The 16,778-nt window shown below is 39.7% G+C and overlaps 1 protein-coding gene across 2 annotated transcripts; it reads right to left on the minus strand.

Moving 5' to 3' along the window:
- Window positions 1–2: 2 nt before the first annotated feature.
- FAM133B (family with sequence similarity 133 member B) lies at window positions 3–13,367 on the minus strand. 2 transcript variants are annotated; one of them, XM_069006823.1, is made up of 11 exons: window positions 13,216–13,367; window positions 9,520–9,617; window positions 8,739–8,817; window positions 6,475–6,549; window positions 6,269–6,301; window positions 5,800–5,868; window positions 4,998–5,093; window positions 3,759–3,806; window positions 2,030–2,125; window positions 1,708–1,752; window positions 3–177 (listed from the first exon to the last, which is right to left on the minus strand). In XM_069006823.1, the coding sequence occupies exons 1-11, from the start codon at window positions 13,237–13,239 to the stop codon at window positions 91–93; spliced, it is 750 nt and encodes a 249-aa protein (XP_068862924.1). In that variant the 5' UTR covers window positions 13,240–13,367; the 3' UTR covers window positions 3–90. The 2 variants fall into 2 exon arrangements, with proteins under 2 accessions (XP_068862924.1, XP_068862923.1); XM_069006822.1 differs by having other exon boundaries at window positions 4,986–5,093.
- Window positions 13,368–16,778: the final 3,411 nt, after the last annotated feature.

The raw sequence follows: 16,778 nt of genomic DNA on the forward strand, positions 1-16,778 counted from the left end.
TGCAGTTTGGTAAAGTTTGCTGTCATTTCACAGTTTAAGTTTCCTTTAGTCATTGCACTTCTGTTGATAGTCTCACGTTGCTTTAAAATATTATTCTGAATCCGAATTTGAACCAGCAGTCTTCTTTTTCTTCTTTTTACCATGTTTCTTGTGCTTCTTTCTCTTTTTTGTTTTATCCTAAAAAAAAAAAAAAAGGAAGCTATTGTATAATGCAATTACCATCTATTACACTCTGCTAATGCAAAATGAGAGCACAGAAGGGTATCTTTTGAAAGATGCTTCAAAAGAGATTTCTACAGAAGCCTATTGAGAAATCACAAAAGAAATACTTTAGCCAGCAATTTGCACTATTATGAGCAGCCTTCAATTTAAATTTATCTCCACCACAGTATGGCTATTTCACACCTCTCATCACCATCACTATTACATTTCCTAATATTTTAAATTATTTTCAGAGCATTATAGATTACTGAGAAAGTAATAAGGAAGTGCTGTGACCAGTAGTGACATCTTACATATTTGGGAATAACTAGGATGTTTACAGATTTTAAAGTAAGCGCTTAAATTCACTGTGTACCATTAAATAGCTCAACTGCACTTGGCTAGACTATCACTTGTTTAAAATAAAACAATTATGATCTCAACTGTAAATAAAAATACACTCAAATTAACCCTGCTGGATTCAGTCCTGAAGGTAGTATGCTGATCACTGTAATACAGAAGCTAAGAGATGCAATCTTGTCTTTTTGCAAGCAGAATTTCAACTGAAATTCTCAAATAGGTGTGGCATTACGAAAATGAAACAATCGGTATTAAAGCTTTGTTTTATACATAATCCTTACATGTACAAGTCTAGTATGAAAAAGACCATATGCAATCAACTAGAAATGTCATGGCAAACGGTTCATATGAGTCTGAAAATACAAACAAGTTCCACAGAAAAACGTGTACCACTGATATTTCTATGCCTGTATTTTTAGGTGACTAATGTAGACCTTCCCTTTGCCCTGCCTCATCTCGACAACTGAGATGCCTAATAAGGAACACTGCTGCTGACAGGGGAGACAGATACCCAGACATCTCAAGTGGGCATTTAGGATCCCAAATCCACTATACTTCTAACTGAGGAACCTCAGGTACATGTGGTAAATCTGGATTCTATATAAATCACTACTGAACCTTCCTCTCACTTTTACCAACAGATACAAATAAAAAAATTGAAAAAAGAAAAGTTGCTGGCAGCTTTTTATTTGGTCGGGGGAAGAATTATTATGGCCTAGATGTTGCAGCAATTATGTCCTAAGGCCCTTTCCATGGTGGCAGAGAAGGCTTACCAAGGAATTACACACAATGTTAACGAAGGAACAGCACGGATATATATGTCTGTGTGGCAAACTGCTCCCCTACTTGGTACCACACAGGTATTAGTCGTTCTAGGAGGTTGATACAGAATAAAATATATTCTACAGTAAGTGTTAAAGTTGTATAAATCTCAAATCACATATAGGTAAAAGAGTGACAAATTCTTCTTTAATTCAACAATTGAAAAAGTGACTTCAGCAAGTAAACAGAGAAACTGTTAATTTAAATGCAACAGCAGACTATTGCTATAAACATTTATATTAGTGAAAAATGTGAAACTGGAAATTAACCGAGTACAGAGTATTTATATCCTAAAACTACAGTATGAGTAAGAGGGATACTTGCTGTTTTCTCTTTTTCCTCATTGCTTTTCTTCTTTTTCGCTTGCACCTAAAGAAAATTCAACCAAATGTAGCATCCATAAAAAGTTGATTCTCAAGAAAATTAATTCAAAATTACTTGTAGGTGATAGAAGCTAGATTAAACAACCCTTGAAAGTTTATTTTAAAAAGAAAACTACAAACAACTTTGAGTGCACTGTACACTTCAATTCACCTGTACAGAGCAGAACATTTCTACAATGTATTAAATCTAAGCTAGTTCATCATTCACTGATATAAATCAGTAAGCTGTACTGTAACATCTGAAACTGAGGATTCACACTGACCTCCTCTGTCTGATCTGATTCAGACACAGATTCTGACGATAAAGGTCCATCACCACGATCTGCTTTCTTCCTTTTCCTGTGATGATTTTTACCTTCCTACACAAAATAATATATTTGTGAGTGAAGTCAGACCTTTCAAATTTTATAAAACTTCTGCTTAAAATTTAAGATTGAAATATCACTTCTAAGTTGTGAAATATTTTAAAGTATTATTGACATTAAACTAGTTACCCATCATCATCAAACTACCCGACCAAACTGTTAAAATGCTTTTGGTGAAAATAATAATTCTCTGTATATTCCTTTTCCTTGTTACCAAGATACAGTAACTTTCTAAAAGTGAGAGGAAAAGTAGTCTCTTATTTTAAGTAATAACACATGAAGAAGTAAGCATTTGAAAATAAAACGTTTCATCACTTTTAAATAATGAGTAACAGAAGATGTCTCAATGTATACATACAAACACTGTTGCTTCAGACTCTTGCTTTGTTCATGAAAGAAAAAGCTCCCTCTGTGTATGTTGAACCACAAGCTGTCCCTGCCAGCTGTACTTCTAACACATCATATTTAATTCCAGTGCATTTAAAGGATAGTTTTTAACATTTTGATGCTGTGTGAGATTGTTCTGATGAGCTACTTTTCTGCTCCCTGCACTTCCTTTGCTCTGGACAAGGCAACGTGTTCCTAAGACTGAAAGTACTTTCACTCAATTTCTAAGACCAGAAACTTCCCAAAAGAACTCATGGAAAGTGCACAGGATGCAGCCCATCTGACATATGGGGGGTCTGCAGGTAGGGGAAGAAAGACCTCTAGTCCCCAAATACCCTTTGCTTTCAGAAGATGTGTGAAAGTAGTGCTACAATAAGGGACTATGGTAGATACTTGGTCTTCAAAGAGAAGTCATTCAAAACGATGAGATGGGAAATGGACACTGTAAAATAGAAGCAGGAGTGGGGAGGGAAAATCAAAACATTTGCCTTGTGCAATGGAGAATTTGTACATCGAAGTCAACACTATTGACCGGAGCAGTAGAGGCCAACATGGTAAGAAAGGTAACTGGAGAGAAAGACAAGGATGGACTCTGAAAGCATTTTTAGTTTACCCATACTGTACGAATAACTAAAATTGAGGTCAGTTAGATTGTTTACATTAAAGATAATGGATGAGTGTACAAAATGGTGTGGTGGTGGGAAGGAGAGAGGATTTTCATGCTCAGAGAAATGACAGAATAAGGTAGTTTTTCTTACACTAATACATTTTTCTCTGCAATTCTCCAAAGCTGTCGTAAGTATAGTATCTATAATTATGACTACATTTAAATAAAGAGATCCTCTGCTTATGTTTCTTAATTTACAGCAACAAGCCAATAGCCTACCAGGTATGCCACTGAAAATACCATCACACATATTTTTAGCTCAATGTGACAGCTAAAGGTAAACCCCAAAACACTAGAATGCAGCTGATGTGCTCTAGCAGATTAGATACAGTTTTGATTTACCTTTGTAACAAGAACAGATCCAGCGGTTTCCACTAAGAACAATTACTAAAACAGGAGCTGAATCCAACTAAAAGTCTACTTCAAATTGGGTGCACTGGATACCTTCTGACTGGGTGGGTTTGGACAGAAAATTTCCATAGATGTAAAGTGAGGCATTCAATATTAAAAACGAAAGCTCCATTATGTATGCAACATGCAGTTCTGATTGAAGGATTTCAAGAATAAAAATACCTTCTCTTTTTCACAGTCTTCCTTTGACCTCTTCTTTTTTGTGCTATCCTAAATAGAAAGGAAAACAAACCACAACAAAATCATTTCATGAAAAAGGAAGAAATCCCCAAAGCAGTCTGACCAATAGTTTTTTTATGTCTATTGAAGGTAATTCTTCAAGATTGTCCTTTCTACCTTGCACTTGACAAGAATAATATAAAAAGCTGTAACTGCCATGGAGCTGCTGATTTCCTGATCCAGCAGCATGAGAAGGTCTGTATGGAATCAAGTAACAGCATCCTTGCGGGAAACTTAGAGAGCCTGTAGGAAGGATATCAGCTATCACTTCTGTAACCACATACAACATGTAACAGTTGGGAGTCTTTATTCTTTATCTATGTCCATCTCTGCTGATCAGATGGAGTTAAGCAGGTATTTCCCCAGAGTTTTCTGCAGTAAGGGTATTTCTGGGTCGCTTTATGTAGCATAAGTTTTTAACCTTGTACACAAAGCACAAATTCATAGGTGTCTGCAAACAGTCATTCATTACAATTTATATCCCACTGAATCAGGAATTCCAGTGAAAGCCTGTGATAAAGTCTACACAGAGAATCTTAAAAACTCACTGTATTATTAATATTTAAGCAAGAAGTACAGTAACTATATACTGTAAGACAGAAAAATGCTAACATAACAGAACAAATTGCCTCATGTATCTTCTTCACTTTTTTGTTCATTCAGTAATCCCATGTATCTATATTGCTATACTTCAGAAAAGGAAAAAACAACTTCAGTTTAATATATTTGGGAAAAGCTCAGTTTTTCAACAGGAAACTACTCAGATATTTAGAAAGGTAATGTTCTGGCCACTGGTATCCTGCAATACCTGCATTTTCAGAGATAGTACTCAATTAAATTGCATATTCAAAAGAACATTTTAAGTGTTAATATAGTACAAAACTAAACATTTGAGCAGCACAAAAGCTGCATACATCTGAAATCAGAAAAATGAGTACAAATTGCTGGAATAAACCATGTTCATTTTATAAAGATCAAATTATTTCCACCAGGAATTGTGGCCAGTGGAGGCAGATTCCACACTGCATGTGGAAGATACAAGTGCAGCTCAGGCTCAATGAGAATACACAGCTTTAAATGTGCAAGATGAAAATCCACATTAAAATGCTGAAGTCAAAATTATTTGTGTTTTTATAACACCAACCAGGAAAACTTGCCAAGAGAACACACCTGCATATTTACCTTGCTGTCTGACTCAGATTCTGAAGTTGTGCTTGCTGAAGATTTCCGTGAGGAGCGATACTTCTTTTTCCTTCTTTTCTTCCCTTGCTTTTTATCCTATCCACAAATATTGTAGAAAAAGAAGGAAAAACACAAACTTGAATTTGTTCTCATTAGAATTAAAGATTTATGTTAAATGTAAAGAAAAGGAAACATCAAATTCCTACATGTTATAATGTTCTCCTGAGGAATAAAGTACGCTACAATTGATTCTTTTAGTGGAGGACCTTCATAACTCTCCTGCATTGAAAAAATGCAAACTGGTGAAAAATCCAGGTGCTCTAGATTCTGTTTATTATTTAGGTGTGTAATGTAGAATCTGATTATCTGTAACAAAGACTTTTGCTAGAAAGTAAAAATGGTATTTTTGCATTTTTATGATTAGATAGGGGATTCTATTAAAAGAGCAATTCAGTGTTAAAATGGATCCATTTTACAAGCCAGGACACCAAAATCTGTAGTGCTCATATAGAAACTATTAAATAGTTATATATTATATACTAATATAATTAATATATTATTAATTATTAACATATTAATCATTAATATTAATAAGAATAGAATCAATATATCATATTTAGACACATATATTAAATATATATGTCTAAAATTCACAACTTTATCATAAGTACCAAAAGCATAAAAACTAAATGGTCTTATCCAAACCAGGCCCTCTAAGAATATTCTAAAACATGTTACCAAAATCTGTCTTAAATAAACCTCATGAACAAAACGTGATAGATTCCAGTAAGTTAGATCTTACCTCATCTTCTGAATCAGATGAACTGCTGGAAGAATCAGAGCTTGATGAAGAAGAGGAAGATGAAGACAACTTGACCAAACACAACAAAAAGTGAAGCTTGTGAGATGCAGCATTTTGTCTGGCAAATACTCAAAAGCCCATCCAAACACTCCCTTTAAAAGTTCTTCATTTTCGAAGCATAACCAATAAAATTTTACTTCTGAGAAGCTGGTCTTACATAGATTTTTCTTAAATAAACTTCTAAACCACTTCTAACATTTTTCATTTAATAATATCTATTTAATGCTCTTTTCCTCCCTTTAATTTTCCTTGTACCGAATGTATGCAAACCCTTTCTAAATAAAAGTAAGTTAATTTAACCTCTAAAATCAAAATTACAGCTATGCTTTCTCTTTCCAAGAGAACTTAAATGACAAACAGGAACAACCCCAATGCAAAAAAAGATCAGAAAACTGAAAATTTTGCTCACCCTATTAGACTTCTTCTTTTCCTTTTTCTTTTTCTTAAAAATAGAATAAAACAAATGTTACTTTGGCATCATTTTCTTTTGTCATGCATTTAGGTATATAAACTTTGATGCTGGCTTTTAAAATGTATTTATGAAATTCTGTGTTGGCAGCATTGATGATAAATCCAATTCCAAACACAGAATATATGCAACTGAAAGCAACTTACCTCTTTTTTTTTGGAGGAACTCTCATTTCCACCCAGTAATTTCTCCCTGTGTTTTTCCAGTTCTTTCCTCCAATTCTGAAAATAAAACCAAACACAACAGTGACAAGAGGGTCATTTCTGAAGAGCTGTTTTTTAACTTCTCCTCTACCTGACATTATAGTTTTAAAAAACCCGCAGAAAGTAAATAATATATAACGTTAACCAAAGCTGTAATACACTTGATTTTACTGAAGATTAATATTCATCAAAATACAGTGTTAGTTCATACCTCAATGTTCAAGTTATTTGGTTTTAAGAGATTGCCATTTATCTTGAAGGTCATCAATTATGGTATTTGTGCTTTTGTATCACAGTGTTCCTGCTAGAGCATTTTAGAAAAGCAGGGTACCCTACCAGAAAAAATGTGATTTTGTTTTAGTTCTAAAAATCACCTGAAACAAAACTTCAAGACAACTTCTCTTGGCCCTTCATCAATGTATGGGTGTCTCTAATATCTGTTCTGGGCCTTGTTGGTGTCAGCAATAATTATATCAAATTACTATACACATCTTCATAGAAATGCTCTTACTTTGTTGGGCCAAGCACACTGAACGAATGAATAGAAGTCTCCTCTCCTTCCTCCTTTTCAATTCTCCATCTGGTCTCTAAGGTTACCTGAAATGTCCCCTTCATGAGCTCTGAAACATCCAACCTGCCCCCATCAAACTGAAAGGCTGCTAGGTTCAATCTGCACTGTCAGACACATCATGTGCTGCCTTCTTTATTACTCTGATCCTCACAATGAAGCTGTATTGGTACTGTATTGGTAAAACAATGATGATCCACATACCGTGCTGAGGGGACAGAAATACCAGGAATCAAGCAACCTGTGCAATGCAGGGTGATACTCAGATCCCCTTGTCAGCAAACTGTGAATGAGCTGAACAGTGCTGCTGACGAACATGGCAGATTAGGCAGGATGCAGTGCTGTGTGAACTGTGCTTCCATGGACCAAGGCAGCACCTGTGGGTTGGGTACTTTGATGTACCAGGTACCCAGAGCTACCGGACGCATCTCTCACAACAGCCTGTGCTTCACTAAAGACTGTGCTAGTGTTATGTTTTAAACACACATGTCCAACAACTGCCAGCAAAATAGGGGAGACAGCACCTCATTCAGAGACTTGTGATCTTTCCAGGCATTCAGAGATTTGTTCTTAGGAGCTTTAGGAATAACTCATGACCATTTCATGATTCCCTGCATCCCTTCCTACCGTCTACCATACTGAAAGGTTGTTAGCTTCTATGCATGCCAATTTCACTTATTTTGCATTAGCCAAAGGTAAAATCAGGAAAGGAATATGACAGAATGCTAAACCAAACTCACCAAGCTAAAACCAAGAGCACAGAACAACTGATCCTCTCAGAACAGCACCCCATGGCCCTCCAAATCCTGGTACAACTTCTTAGGCAAAAAGGTATAGCAGGAGTACTATGGGTACTATGCCCTTCCAGTAAGGGAAGAGGAGCATAATCTACTTCAACCAGAAACTTACCCACAATGATGAAGATTACTGCCTGAAGCTTATCTCAAAACACCAGGACCCAAGAAGGAACAGAAACAGTTAAATTCACTGTATACTAATTTCTCCCTTGTATACAACAGGAGTTACATGTGAAGCTTTCTAATACTGTGCTGATCTTCAGGTAGGTAGGTACAGAACACAAACATCAGAACAGCTGCATTTATATCAGGAAACCAGCACATGTTATAATCATCTTAGGTCAAGAGAAAAACAAGTACTTCCTAGTTCTATCTGACTGAAAGCCATTCTTTGTGCCCTCTCCCATAATAATACTACGTGTATATTCCTTGCCAAAGACATCTGTTTCCAGTAATGCACTTTTTTCCCACTCTATTTGGATTCTGTGACCTTAGACAAGTGAATATTAGCACAGCAGACTCTGGTTTATCATGCCTGAAAATGCACTGTTTAATTTATTAATATAAGCACATGCATTTGCATAAATGTATTTACATTTATGACAAGGTCAAGTTTTATTCACCAGCAATTTAAAAAACGTTTTATATAGTTTTTTCTCTGAACTGAATGTAGCTCTTCACTGGTTAAGTTGTAAACTCAACTTCCAATATAAATGAAACAAAATAGTTATTAAAAGCTGGAGCGAAGTGAAATATTATGGCTACTTGATACTGTAAATGATAACAGAAACAGCATGTTAGATAAAAAGAATCATGTATTAACAGCTAATAACATTACCAACCTCATTCATCTTTTCTTCAAACTCAGCCAAAGCCCTGGATCCTTTCTTTTTCTTTTCTAGTTGCTCTTTCACTTCTTCCCTGTATGAAAAGGATGATAGATCACCATTTTTACAATTAAAAATACCTTCTTCAATGTCTAACTTTTTTGTAGAGCTTTTTTGAAGTTTACCCTTGGTTGAACTTTCAAGAGAAGAATGAAAGCATCTTAGATGTTACACATATGGTAACCTAACCCTAATAACTTAAGTACGGTAGTTAAATCCCTCCAAAAGATCTAAAGCTAACTTTGCAATTAGGCAAATTGTCCTCTAATGTCTCATGAAGGCAGGCAAAGGGATTGAACATAAAGAAAGTTGTTGATAATATCTCAAAGTGATGGTTTTGTTGGGTAGGGTAAACTGGATTCTAAGAATACACCAGCAAAATGGTTCTTTTAGAGATTAATTAATTTTAATTAAACTTTTAGACATTAATTACAAATTAAATATATCTACAAGGTTTAGGTATTAGAATTTGTGAAAGAGGTAAGATGACATTCTCCTCTTCTGAGAAACTGTTGCCAAAAAAATACAGACAAATGAGAAATACACATTTCAAAATGAAATACTATTGTTTTTAAAAGAGGAGATTGAATACATGTTTAGAAAAGAATACCTTGGCCAGAGACAAGGAATCTTTCAAAATATTCTAGGGAGGAGGTAGGTACTAGTGACATTTTAGTAAGAGAGAACAAATCTTTTACTTAAAAGGTCAAAAGGGTAGACAGGCACTGCTGCTTACCATGTTGGTCTTGGCCTGTTCAAGTAGTCTTGTATTGTTGGTCCTGAATTTGGGGCAGGACCTCGTGCTCTGGCCATAGCTATGGGATTCATATAAGCCTTGAATATGAAACAACAAAAAGAAATACAAAATTCATCAGTTACACTATGGTACCAAAATATCTTGCTTGTTCTTCACAGAAACTTTTTATCACTCCCTGAAAAAGAATTCTGACTTGTTTCCAAGAATGTAAATATTTAGCTAAACTGAGTTGATTCAGGCTGGCGGAAAGTTAAGTGCTTTCAGCTGGAGTTACACTTTGCAGAAAGAATTGATCCACAAAAAGACCATTACAATAATTCCCTTCCTTAAGCAATGATTTTGTAAACTAAGAATAGTATGATTTCTGAAATATTCTTCCTTGGGACATAGAAAATGTAATTAAATTTCAGCTCTCACTCTCTGGGACAACTGATGCTATGCCTTTAAAGTTCTGTTCAAAATTGCTGACCGGAGAGTCGCTAAATTCTGCATGCAATTTCTTGCACCAGAACAAGCAAGCAGTGGTACTTTGCTGCAATTATGCATGTATCAAAATTCTGTGACTTAGGGCTATTTTAAGGAGGAAAAAACCCACAAAACCCAAACATACATAACCCCAATGTTATGATGTATTCCATCTTTCAAACCCATGCATCCTCTTTGTGCTATAAAAGATGAAATTAGAATTTAGAATTCATAATCCACCTCAGCAGTTAATGGAAAAACTCTTCCGTAATTTCTTTATGTCAACAGTATTTTTGTTCGTGTGAAAAGGAGGTACATACACCCCCTTATCTCACTGGCTTTTATCACTATGCCATTCCAACACTTCACTTTTGCAGAACATAACACACTGTTCTTACTATTCAGTTTGGAGATGAGAAAAAGATCAAATAGCCAAAAAAAGGACTTGCTTTGGTTGCCCAATCTGAGACAATTTTTTAAAGAGTACAACATTTTGGAGATTCAAAGCAAAGATTTGACCATCTGTGTAGATCTCCTATGTCCAACACTTCTTTTTACCATATGCATTCAGAAACCACCATGCACAGTAAGCGAGCATTTGTGAAAGCTGTCAGAAGCAGCAGCTGCTGCCTCCCCTCCTGTTGCTCCCACTGCAGAAGCAGTGACCACAGCAGTGCTGAGTTTCTGGACTGGACTGCAAGCAGGCAGGTGGCTTCAGCTCTTGGGGATACATTTAGTCCTGGAAGAGGCACTCCAGGCTCTGCCTGGGATGGGCATTTGGCTGGAAGAAGCACTGCCCACTCAAGTCTGGCTCAGATCCATCAGCTGGACAACTCTGAAGCAATCCAAGGACTCAAGTGGAGCATTTTTTGACTCAAGTTGACTTTGCAACTCTAAGGGTGACATTTGCTGTCATTTCTTGGGGCTTTGCTTTGTTGCTTTAATTCACACAAAAAGGGTAACATGGACAAATAAACAGTGAGGTGTGCCAAGTGAAACAAGTAGCAGATGGATGTATGCACTCAAGTAGTTACAACACTTAGAAAGGCATTCACATTAAAAATCTAAAAATGAATAAAACTTCTGTAATTGCATTCAGCTTTGAATGGAAAAGGAGCTCTTTTTGGAATGCAGGACAGCACTATTTGAACACTGTTCTCACTAAACAAATGTAATTTCAATGTATTAGATCCATTAGATACTTGGTTTACTCCAGTGAGCACATCGACTTTTGGTTACCATTCAGAAATTTGTATCTGAAAGCTCTTATACAATTACTTTCCAAAAAATGGGGTCTCTTCCTGCTCTTAAATAAAAATCAGCTACTTTGCTGCCAGAGCTGACAAGTAATGACCACCTCCCAACAAAACTCTCTACCTGCAGAAGAGGCTACAGCTGTCAAATATTGATTTTCTACTTGCTCAAACTGTCCCTGGATAACTGTCTAGGAAGCTTCCTTCAGTGGCTTTCTTTAACTTTGCCACAGCAAGTACATCATGACTGTGTGCTGCTCTATATTCCACGATTAGGAAATCTGTCTTAAAACATGTTCTTATAATTTCAACCAGGTTTATTTATGAAGAATTACTTCACCAATAAACATTTCTGAAAAGTATTTACACTACTTTGCCAAATTGCATGTCACTAGCTAGAAGGAGCATGGAAATGCACCCTCAGTAAAGGAAGCAATTGCACATTCATTTTCTTCTTTCAGCAGTTTGCTCAAGCAGATATTAACAAAAGTATTTGCTGCATAGCTTCCTTGCTCATGAAAAGTGTAAGGCACCTTCTGTCAGGCAGGGTTCTCTGGGCAAGCAATACTATTACTGCCTTGCAAGTACCCTGTAGATGTGAAAAAAGCATGGTTATTTTCCATCTCCAAATAGTCAAAAACGATGGTGGGTGTATTTAAGAAGGGACATAACAGTAGAAAGAAAAGAAGATAACAGATAACGGTAGAACAGAAGAGAAATAACAGTAGAAATCTCTATGGTCATACATGAGGAGCAAAGGGTCCTATATTATAACTTTTCTGTACTAAAAGCATGATGGCATAATGAACCTTATATAGGAACATAAAGACTTGCTGGCATAGGTAGGTATATCCCAGCTGTCCCATTAAAAGAAAATTAAGAGTAAATAAATACACATCTGAAAACCTTACAGTACATTTCAACCATAGATCCAGTCTTGGAGCCTAATACACTGTCAACTCTTTCTTAGTAGACTCCATTTTTTTGATATGTCAATAAAGCAATCTACGGGACTTTGCCATCTATTATTATGTCTATTACTGTACTATTCCACCAAGGTATGCAAAGATGTGAATGGATCTGAGCACAAACTCATAGCATATACGAGAAAGAAACAGAGAAAGGGAAAAAAATAAAAGTATTATGATTACAATTTGTGTTTAGTCATAAAATTCAGCAGCAAACCTACAATGTCTAAACGATTACGAGTAGAAGGCGAAAGGCTAACTGGTATTTAAAGAAAAATAGGAGGAAGGATGACTGTGTTTCAGCTATGTATGAACTCAGGCTCTGCAGTCAGGTGTGTAGAAGTGCATTTTTTGCCTGCTGAGCGCTGGCTCCCGAGGCAGCAGAGTGCTGCGTAAAGCTCAATTTCAGATCTCTCAGGTACAGCCGAACGCCAAGTTTAAGGAAATGCGGCTTAGCAAGCATCAGAGCTACTTCAGCGAGAGCTGCAACTCCCATTGGGAGCATTTTATTTTTGTACGGACCAGGCCAGCATCTTACAATCACCTTCCCTCGACAGATCACAACGCAGCCGTCAGTCCCGATGCTGCCGGATTTGACAAGGCAATCAGAGGTTCTGCCAGGGAGCCTCGAGCACGTGCCGAGGGAGGGACAACCCACCCACACGGGCTCCGGCAGATCCCGGGGCGCCCCCGGGCCGGGCTGGGCGAGGCGCGGGGCACGGCCCGCCTTTGTCCCCCGCCGGCGGGGCCCCAAGCGCGGCCGGACCCCAGTCCCGGCGCCCCGTACGCAGCCGGCCCTCGGCAGCCTCTGGCCCGCCGCGGGCAGCCCCGCCGGCACCGGGCCGCTCTTGTCCCCCGCGGAGGCCCGTTCTGCCCCTCCCGGCGGTCGGAGCGCGGCGGCGGCCGGACGGGCCTGCCCGGGCCGAGGCAACGCCCGGCTCCCCACGGCCTCCGCGCCGGGGCCCGGGCGAGCTGCCCACGTTACTCACCACACGGTTATCCCGCTTCCCCATGGCGCCGCCGTGACCCCGCTCCGCCGCCCGCCGCCGTCTCGGCCCAGCCCAGGGTCCTTCCCCGCGCCCGGGAAGCCGCGGCCCCTCTCGGCCCCTCTCGGCCGCTGCGGGAGCGGCGATGGCGGCAGCCCCACAGCGCCGCCTGCCGGGGCCGCGCGTCCCCGCGCCGGGCCGGCCCCTCGCTGCCAGCGCCCGCCCCCTGCGCCCAGAGCCGCCCCGGCGGCGCCGAGGGGCCGCGGCCGCAGCGCCGGGGGCGGGCGGGAGGAAGGGGAGGGCAGGCGAGTTTTACTGCAGGGCGTCGGGTGGGGCGGTGGCAGCGGCGGGGACACACGGTCAGACACAGAATCACAGAATGGGACAGGTTGGAGGGGGCCACAGTGGGTCGTCTGGTCCACCTTCCCTAATTAAGCAGGGTCGTCTTAGAGCACATGATAGAGGATTGTGTTCAGACGGTTCTTGAATATCTCCGGTGAGTGAGGGATACTCTACACTCTCTCTGGACAATCTGTTCCAGTGCACCGTCACGTGCACAGTAAAGAAGTTCACCCTCATATTCAGGAGGAACTTCCTGTGCATCAGTTTCTGCCCTCTGTGCTGCGTCCTATTGCCTGACACCAGAGAAGAGCCTGGATTCATCCTCTTGGCACCCCCGTTTTAGATATTTATACACATTAATGACGTCCCCTCTCAGTCTATTCTTTATGCTGAGCAGGTCCAGCTCCCTCAGCCGTTCCTTCTAAGAGAGATGCTCCTGTCCCTTCCCCATCTGTGTAGCCCTTCGTTGGACCCGTTCCTGGAGCTCCATGTCTCCCTTGTACTGAGGAGCCGCCGGCGGGGCGAGCGCCGGGCCAGCCTTTGTGAGGGGGAGCGGGGAGCAGCTCTAAGGGAAGCGCTGGTGGAATGTAAATGTGCACTTGTACCCTGGGGAGCCCGACTAGAATCCGCCTCCCAGGAGAGGGCAGATTTCTTGGCGAGAGGTTTGTCTCCTCTTGATCCATCTAGTGGTCAGTTACAGAGGGAACCGCAGTGTTCCCTTTTCTTTTTTTGCCGTCGATAGATGCATAGACCAAGGTATTATTAAATAGCAGCCTATTCTATGTGTGACATAGAATTCAATGAAATTGGGCCCTATTTCGGCCGGAGGGAGGGAAGAAAAAGAGAAAAAAAAAAGTGTGTCCTCATCCCTCGTTAGCCATCTGCACTACAAAATAAAGCATTATATCGGCAGGGTTAATATTACATTAGGTTAATGGAAGTGCTAAGACAAGCCCAGGAGTTACCGGGATCTACTCAGAATTTGAAATGTCCTTTTCTCAAAGCATTACCATTAAAAATTACTGTATGTTAGTCACAGCTTTGTAAAAATGGAGAAAAGTAATCACATGTTAATATGTTAATCATACCAAGCACAAATGAGTTTTGTTACTGAAATAGCTTTACTGTCTTCATACTTGGGAAGAGCTGGAAAAATTGGCGAGCCCATGGGAATTTGTGATACCAAATTGCTTAGTAAAACCAAGAGCAGCCTGTGAGGAACTAGAAGGAAACTAAGAAAGTGACTATACTAGATTTGCAAGTAAAATTTGTTCAATTGCAAATTAAATTTAGTGTTCAAAATTGCAAGATAGTGCATAAGAGAATTTTATTCCTCAGAAAACAGCTGCTATGTTCTAAAACAAGGATGGCTACTTTGGAAACACACCAGACAGAAGTTCTCCCTGAGCTGCCTGCAACACTGGCAAAGTACATTGAAAGCAAAATAAATAAATTGCATTAAAATACATACAAGATGAGATTAGGAGTGTGAACCATGGTGAAGTCCTTGCTGTAAATGCATGTTCAGATTTGGACGATTCTGGAGTTACCCCCAAAGCAATCCAGTTTCAGGTGGCTCCCCCATGGCACTGCACATGTGTAGGCTGTCCCCAGGGCTGTGGCAGCCCTGGGAGGCTCAAGGGTGGCCACAGGTTTGGGGCACAGCTGTGTGTGTCCCCGTGCAGGCACAGCAGCCGGGCTGCAGGGCTCTGGGGGCTCTGGCTCAGCTGCAGCAGCAGAGGTAATGCCCAGGCTGCGTCAAGTCTGCCAGGACAAAATGACTCTTCAGAAATGTTTTGACCAAAGTTGAGCTAAGAGAGTTCATTCATCCCACGCTTTGTCCTGTGAGGCTTTGGGCCTGGTGCCTGGAAATAGGAAGACTTGCCATGGCAGGAAGGCAGGGGTGCGGGGTCCCTCCCTATGCAGGCACTGGGGAGGAGGGAGTCCTGCGCCAGGCACTCCACAGTATTTTAATTAGACCCCAATTAGCTTTTCTTCCCCCGGCTACGAAGGCTTGAAAGTCCAGCCAGACAAATCAGATTTCTAAAAATGGTTGAAAATACTTAGGGAAAGGACTTCTGTGTGCTAGGAGACTAAAAGATGACCTTGTTTATCAAAGGGATGGGAGGTGGAGGAGCAACACAACTGATGAGTTCAGAATGAGAACTCATACAAATACTGAAAAAATCTTACTTTCCGTTTTTCAGTAAATGGCAGGCAAATGATAGACAATGCATTTTAAATTATTTTTAAATGAACATTTGTTTCTATGGTGCTAACAGACGTGACACCTAGTGTCATTAGATAATTTTGAGGCAGAGAGTATAAGAACTTTTATGTGGGTAACGGGAAGAGTAATATTTGTGCTTTTTCCTACAAAGTCCTTAGTATTTGGCTTACTGGATTTTTTTTTTAAATATAATTTTCTTTTCCATAATTGGGTCTTAAGAACTCACCTTCTCACAGATGAGGGCTAGGAAGGAAATTCCCATGTGAAGAATTTGTTCCATAATTGTCAAGACTGTTGGATTTTCTTCTGTGATGTCTTGCTCTGAGCACAATCAGAGATAAAGCACCAGACAGTATTCAGATCCCTATGGTAGCTTTTATGTAATGTTACATGTTTCCATGATTTTTCCCTTTTTCATGCATTTTTTCATGCATTAGCTATGGCTAATATGGGTATTTGTGACTCTGGCCTCACTGCAGTTCACTTTGTGTCTGCCCCTGGCTGGACTGCTGTTCATAATCTTATAATGTGCTTAAAGACCAATTTGGAATGTCACATAATGTAAAGGTAGCTTTTTATTTAAGTCTGTGTCGCACCTGCAGTTTATGTCACTATGCTTGTAAAAGACTTTCATGGTTCCCTCAGGGTTCTAAGGGCAGCACAAAGTTTTGATTCTAAGTTACAATCCTTTGAGGCTCTGCAGTCATTTCTGTCCCTCTGTCAGCTTTCATCCAGAAGCTGACATCTCTTTGAATGCTTGAGCTGCTAGTTTTCAGATTCCTCTATCTGCTGGCTCCTTGGAGGCCGCATTAGTAGAAGCTACTTGTATCCTGCTCTAAAGAGAGCTTAATGAAATTTACAATCAGCCAAAGCTGTATTTGAGGTGTTTTGATGAGGACTTTTTGGTTGAAGTAAAACTTTGGTTGAAGAAAAAATGCAGCTCGTTCTAAGAGTCTGATGTGTCATTTTGTGTTTGACTCAAAACATACACTTT

The sequence above is a fragment of the Aphelocoma coerulescens genome, chromosome 2 (genome assembly GCF_041296385.1).
Source record: "Aphelocoma coerulescens isolate FSJ_1873_10779 chromosome 2, UR_Acoe_1.0, whole genome shotgun sequence".
NCBI lineage: Eukaryota > Metazoa > Chordata > Aves > Passeriformes > Corvidae > Aphelocoma > Aphelocoma coerulescens.

What these genes read in the sequence shown, in the direction of transcription:
- FAM133B (XM_069006822.1), bottom strand. Translation starts at nt 13,239, where the DNA reads ATGGGGAAGCGGGATAACCGTGTG. An exon ending in TTGAAGAAAAGATGAATGAG is followed by an intron (nt 6,550 to 8,738) that starts GTTGGTAATGTT and finishes TTTTATTTTCAG; the next exon opens with AATTGGAGGAAAGAACTGGA. An exon ending in ATGAGGAAAAAGAGAAAACA is followed by an intron (nt 178 to 1,707) that starts GCAAGTATCCCT and finishes TTTTTTTTTTAG; the next exon opens with GATAAAACAAAAAAGAGAAA.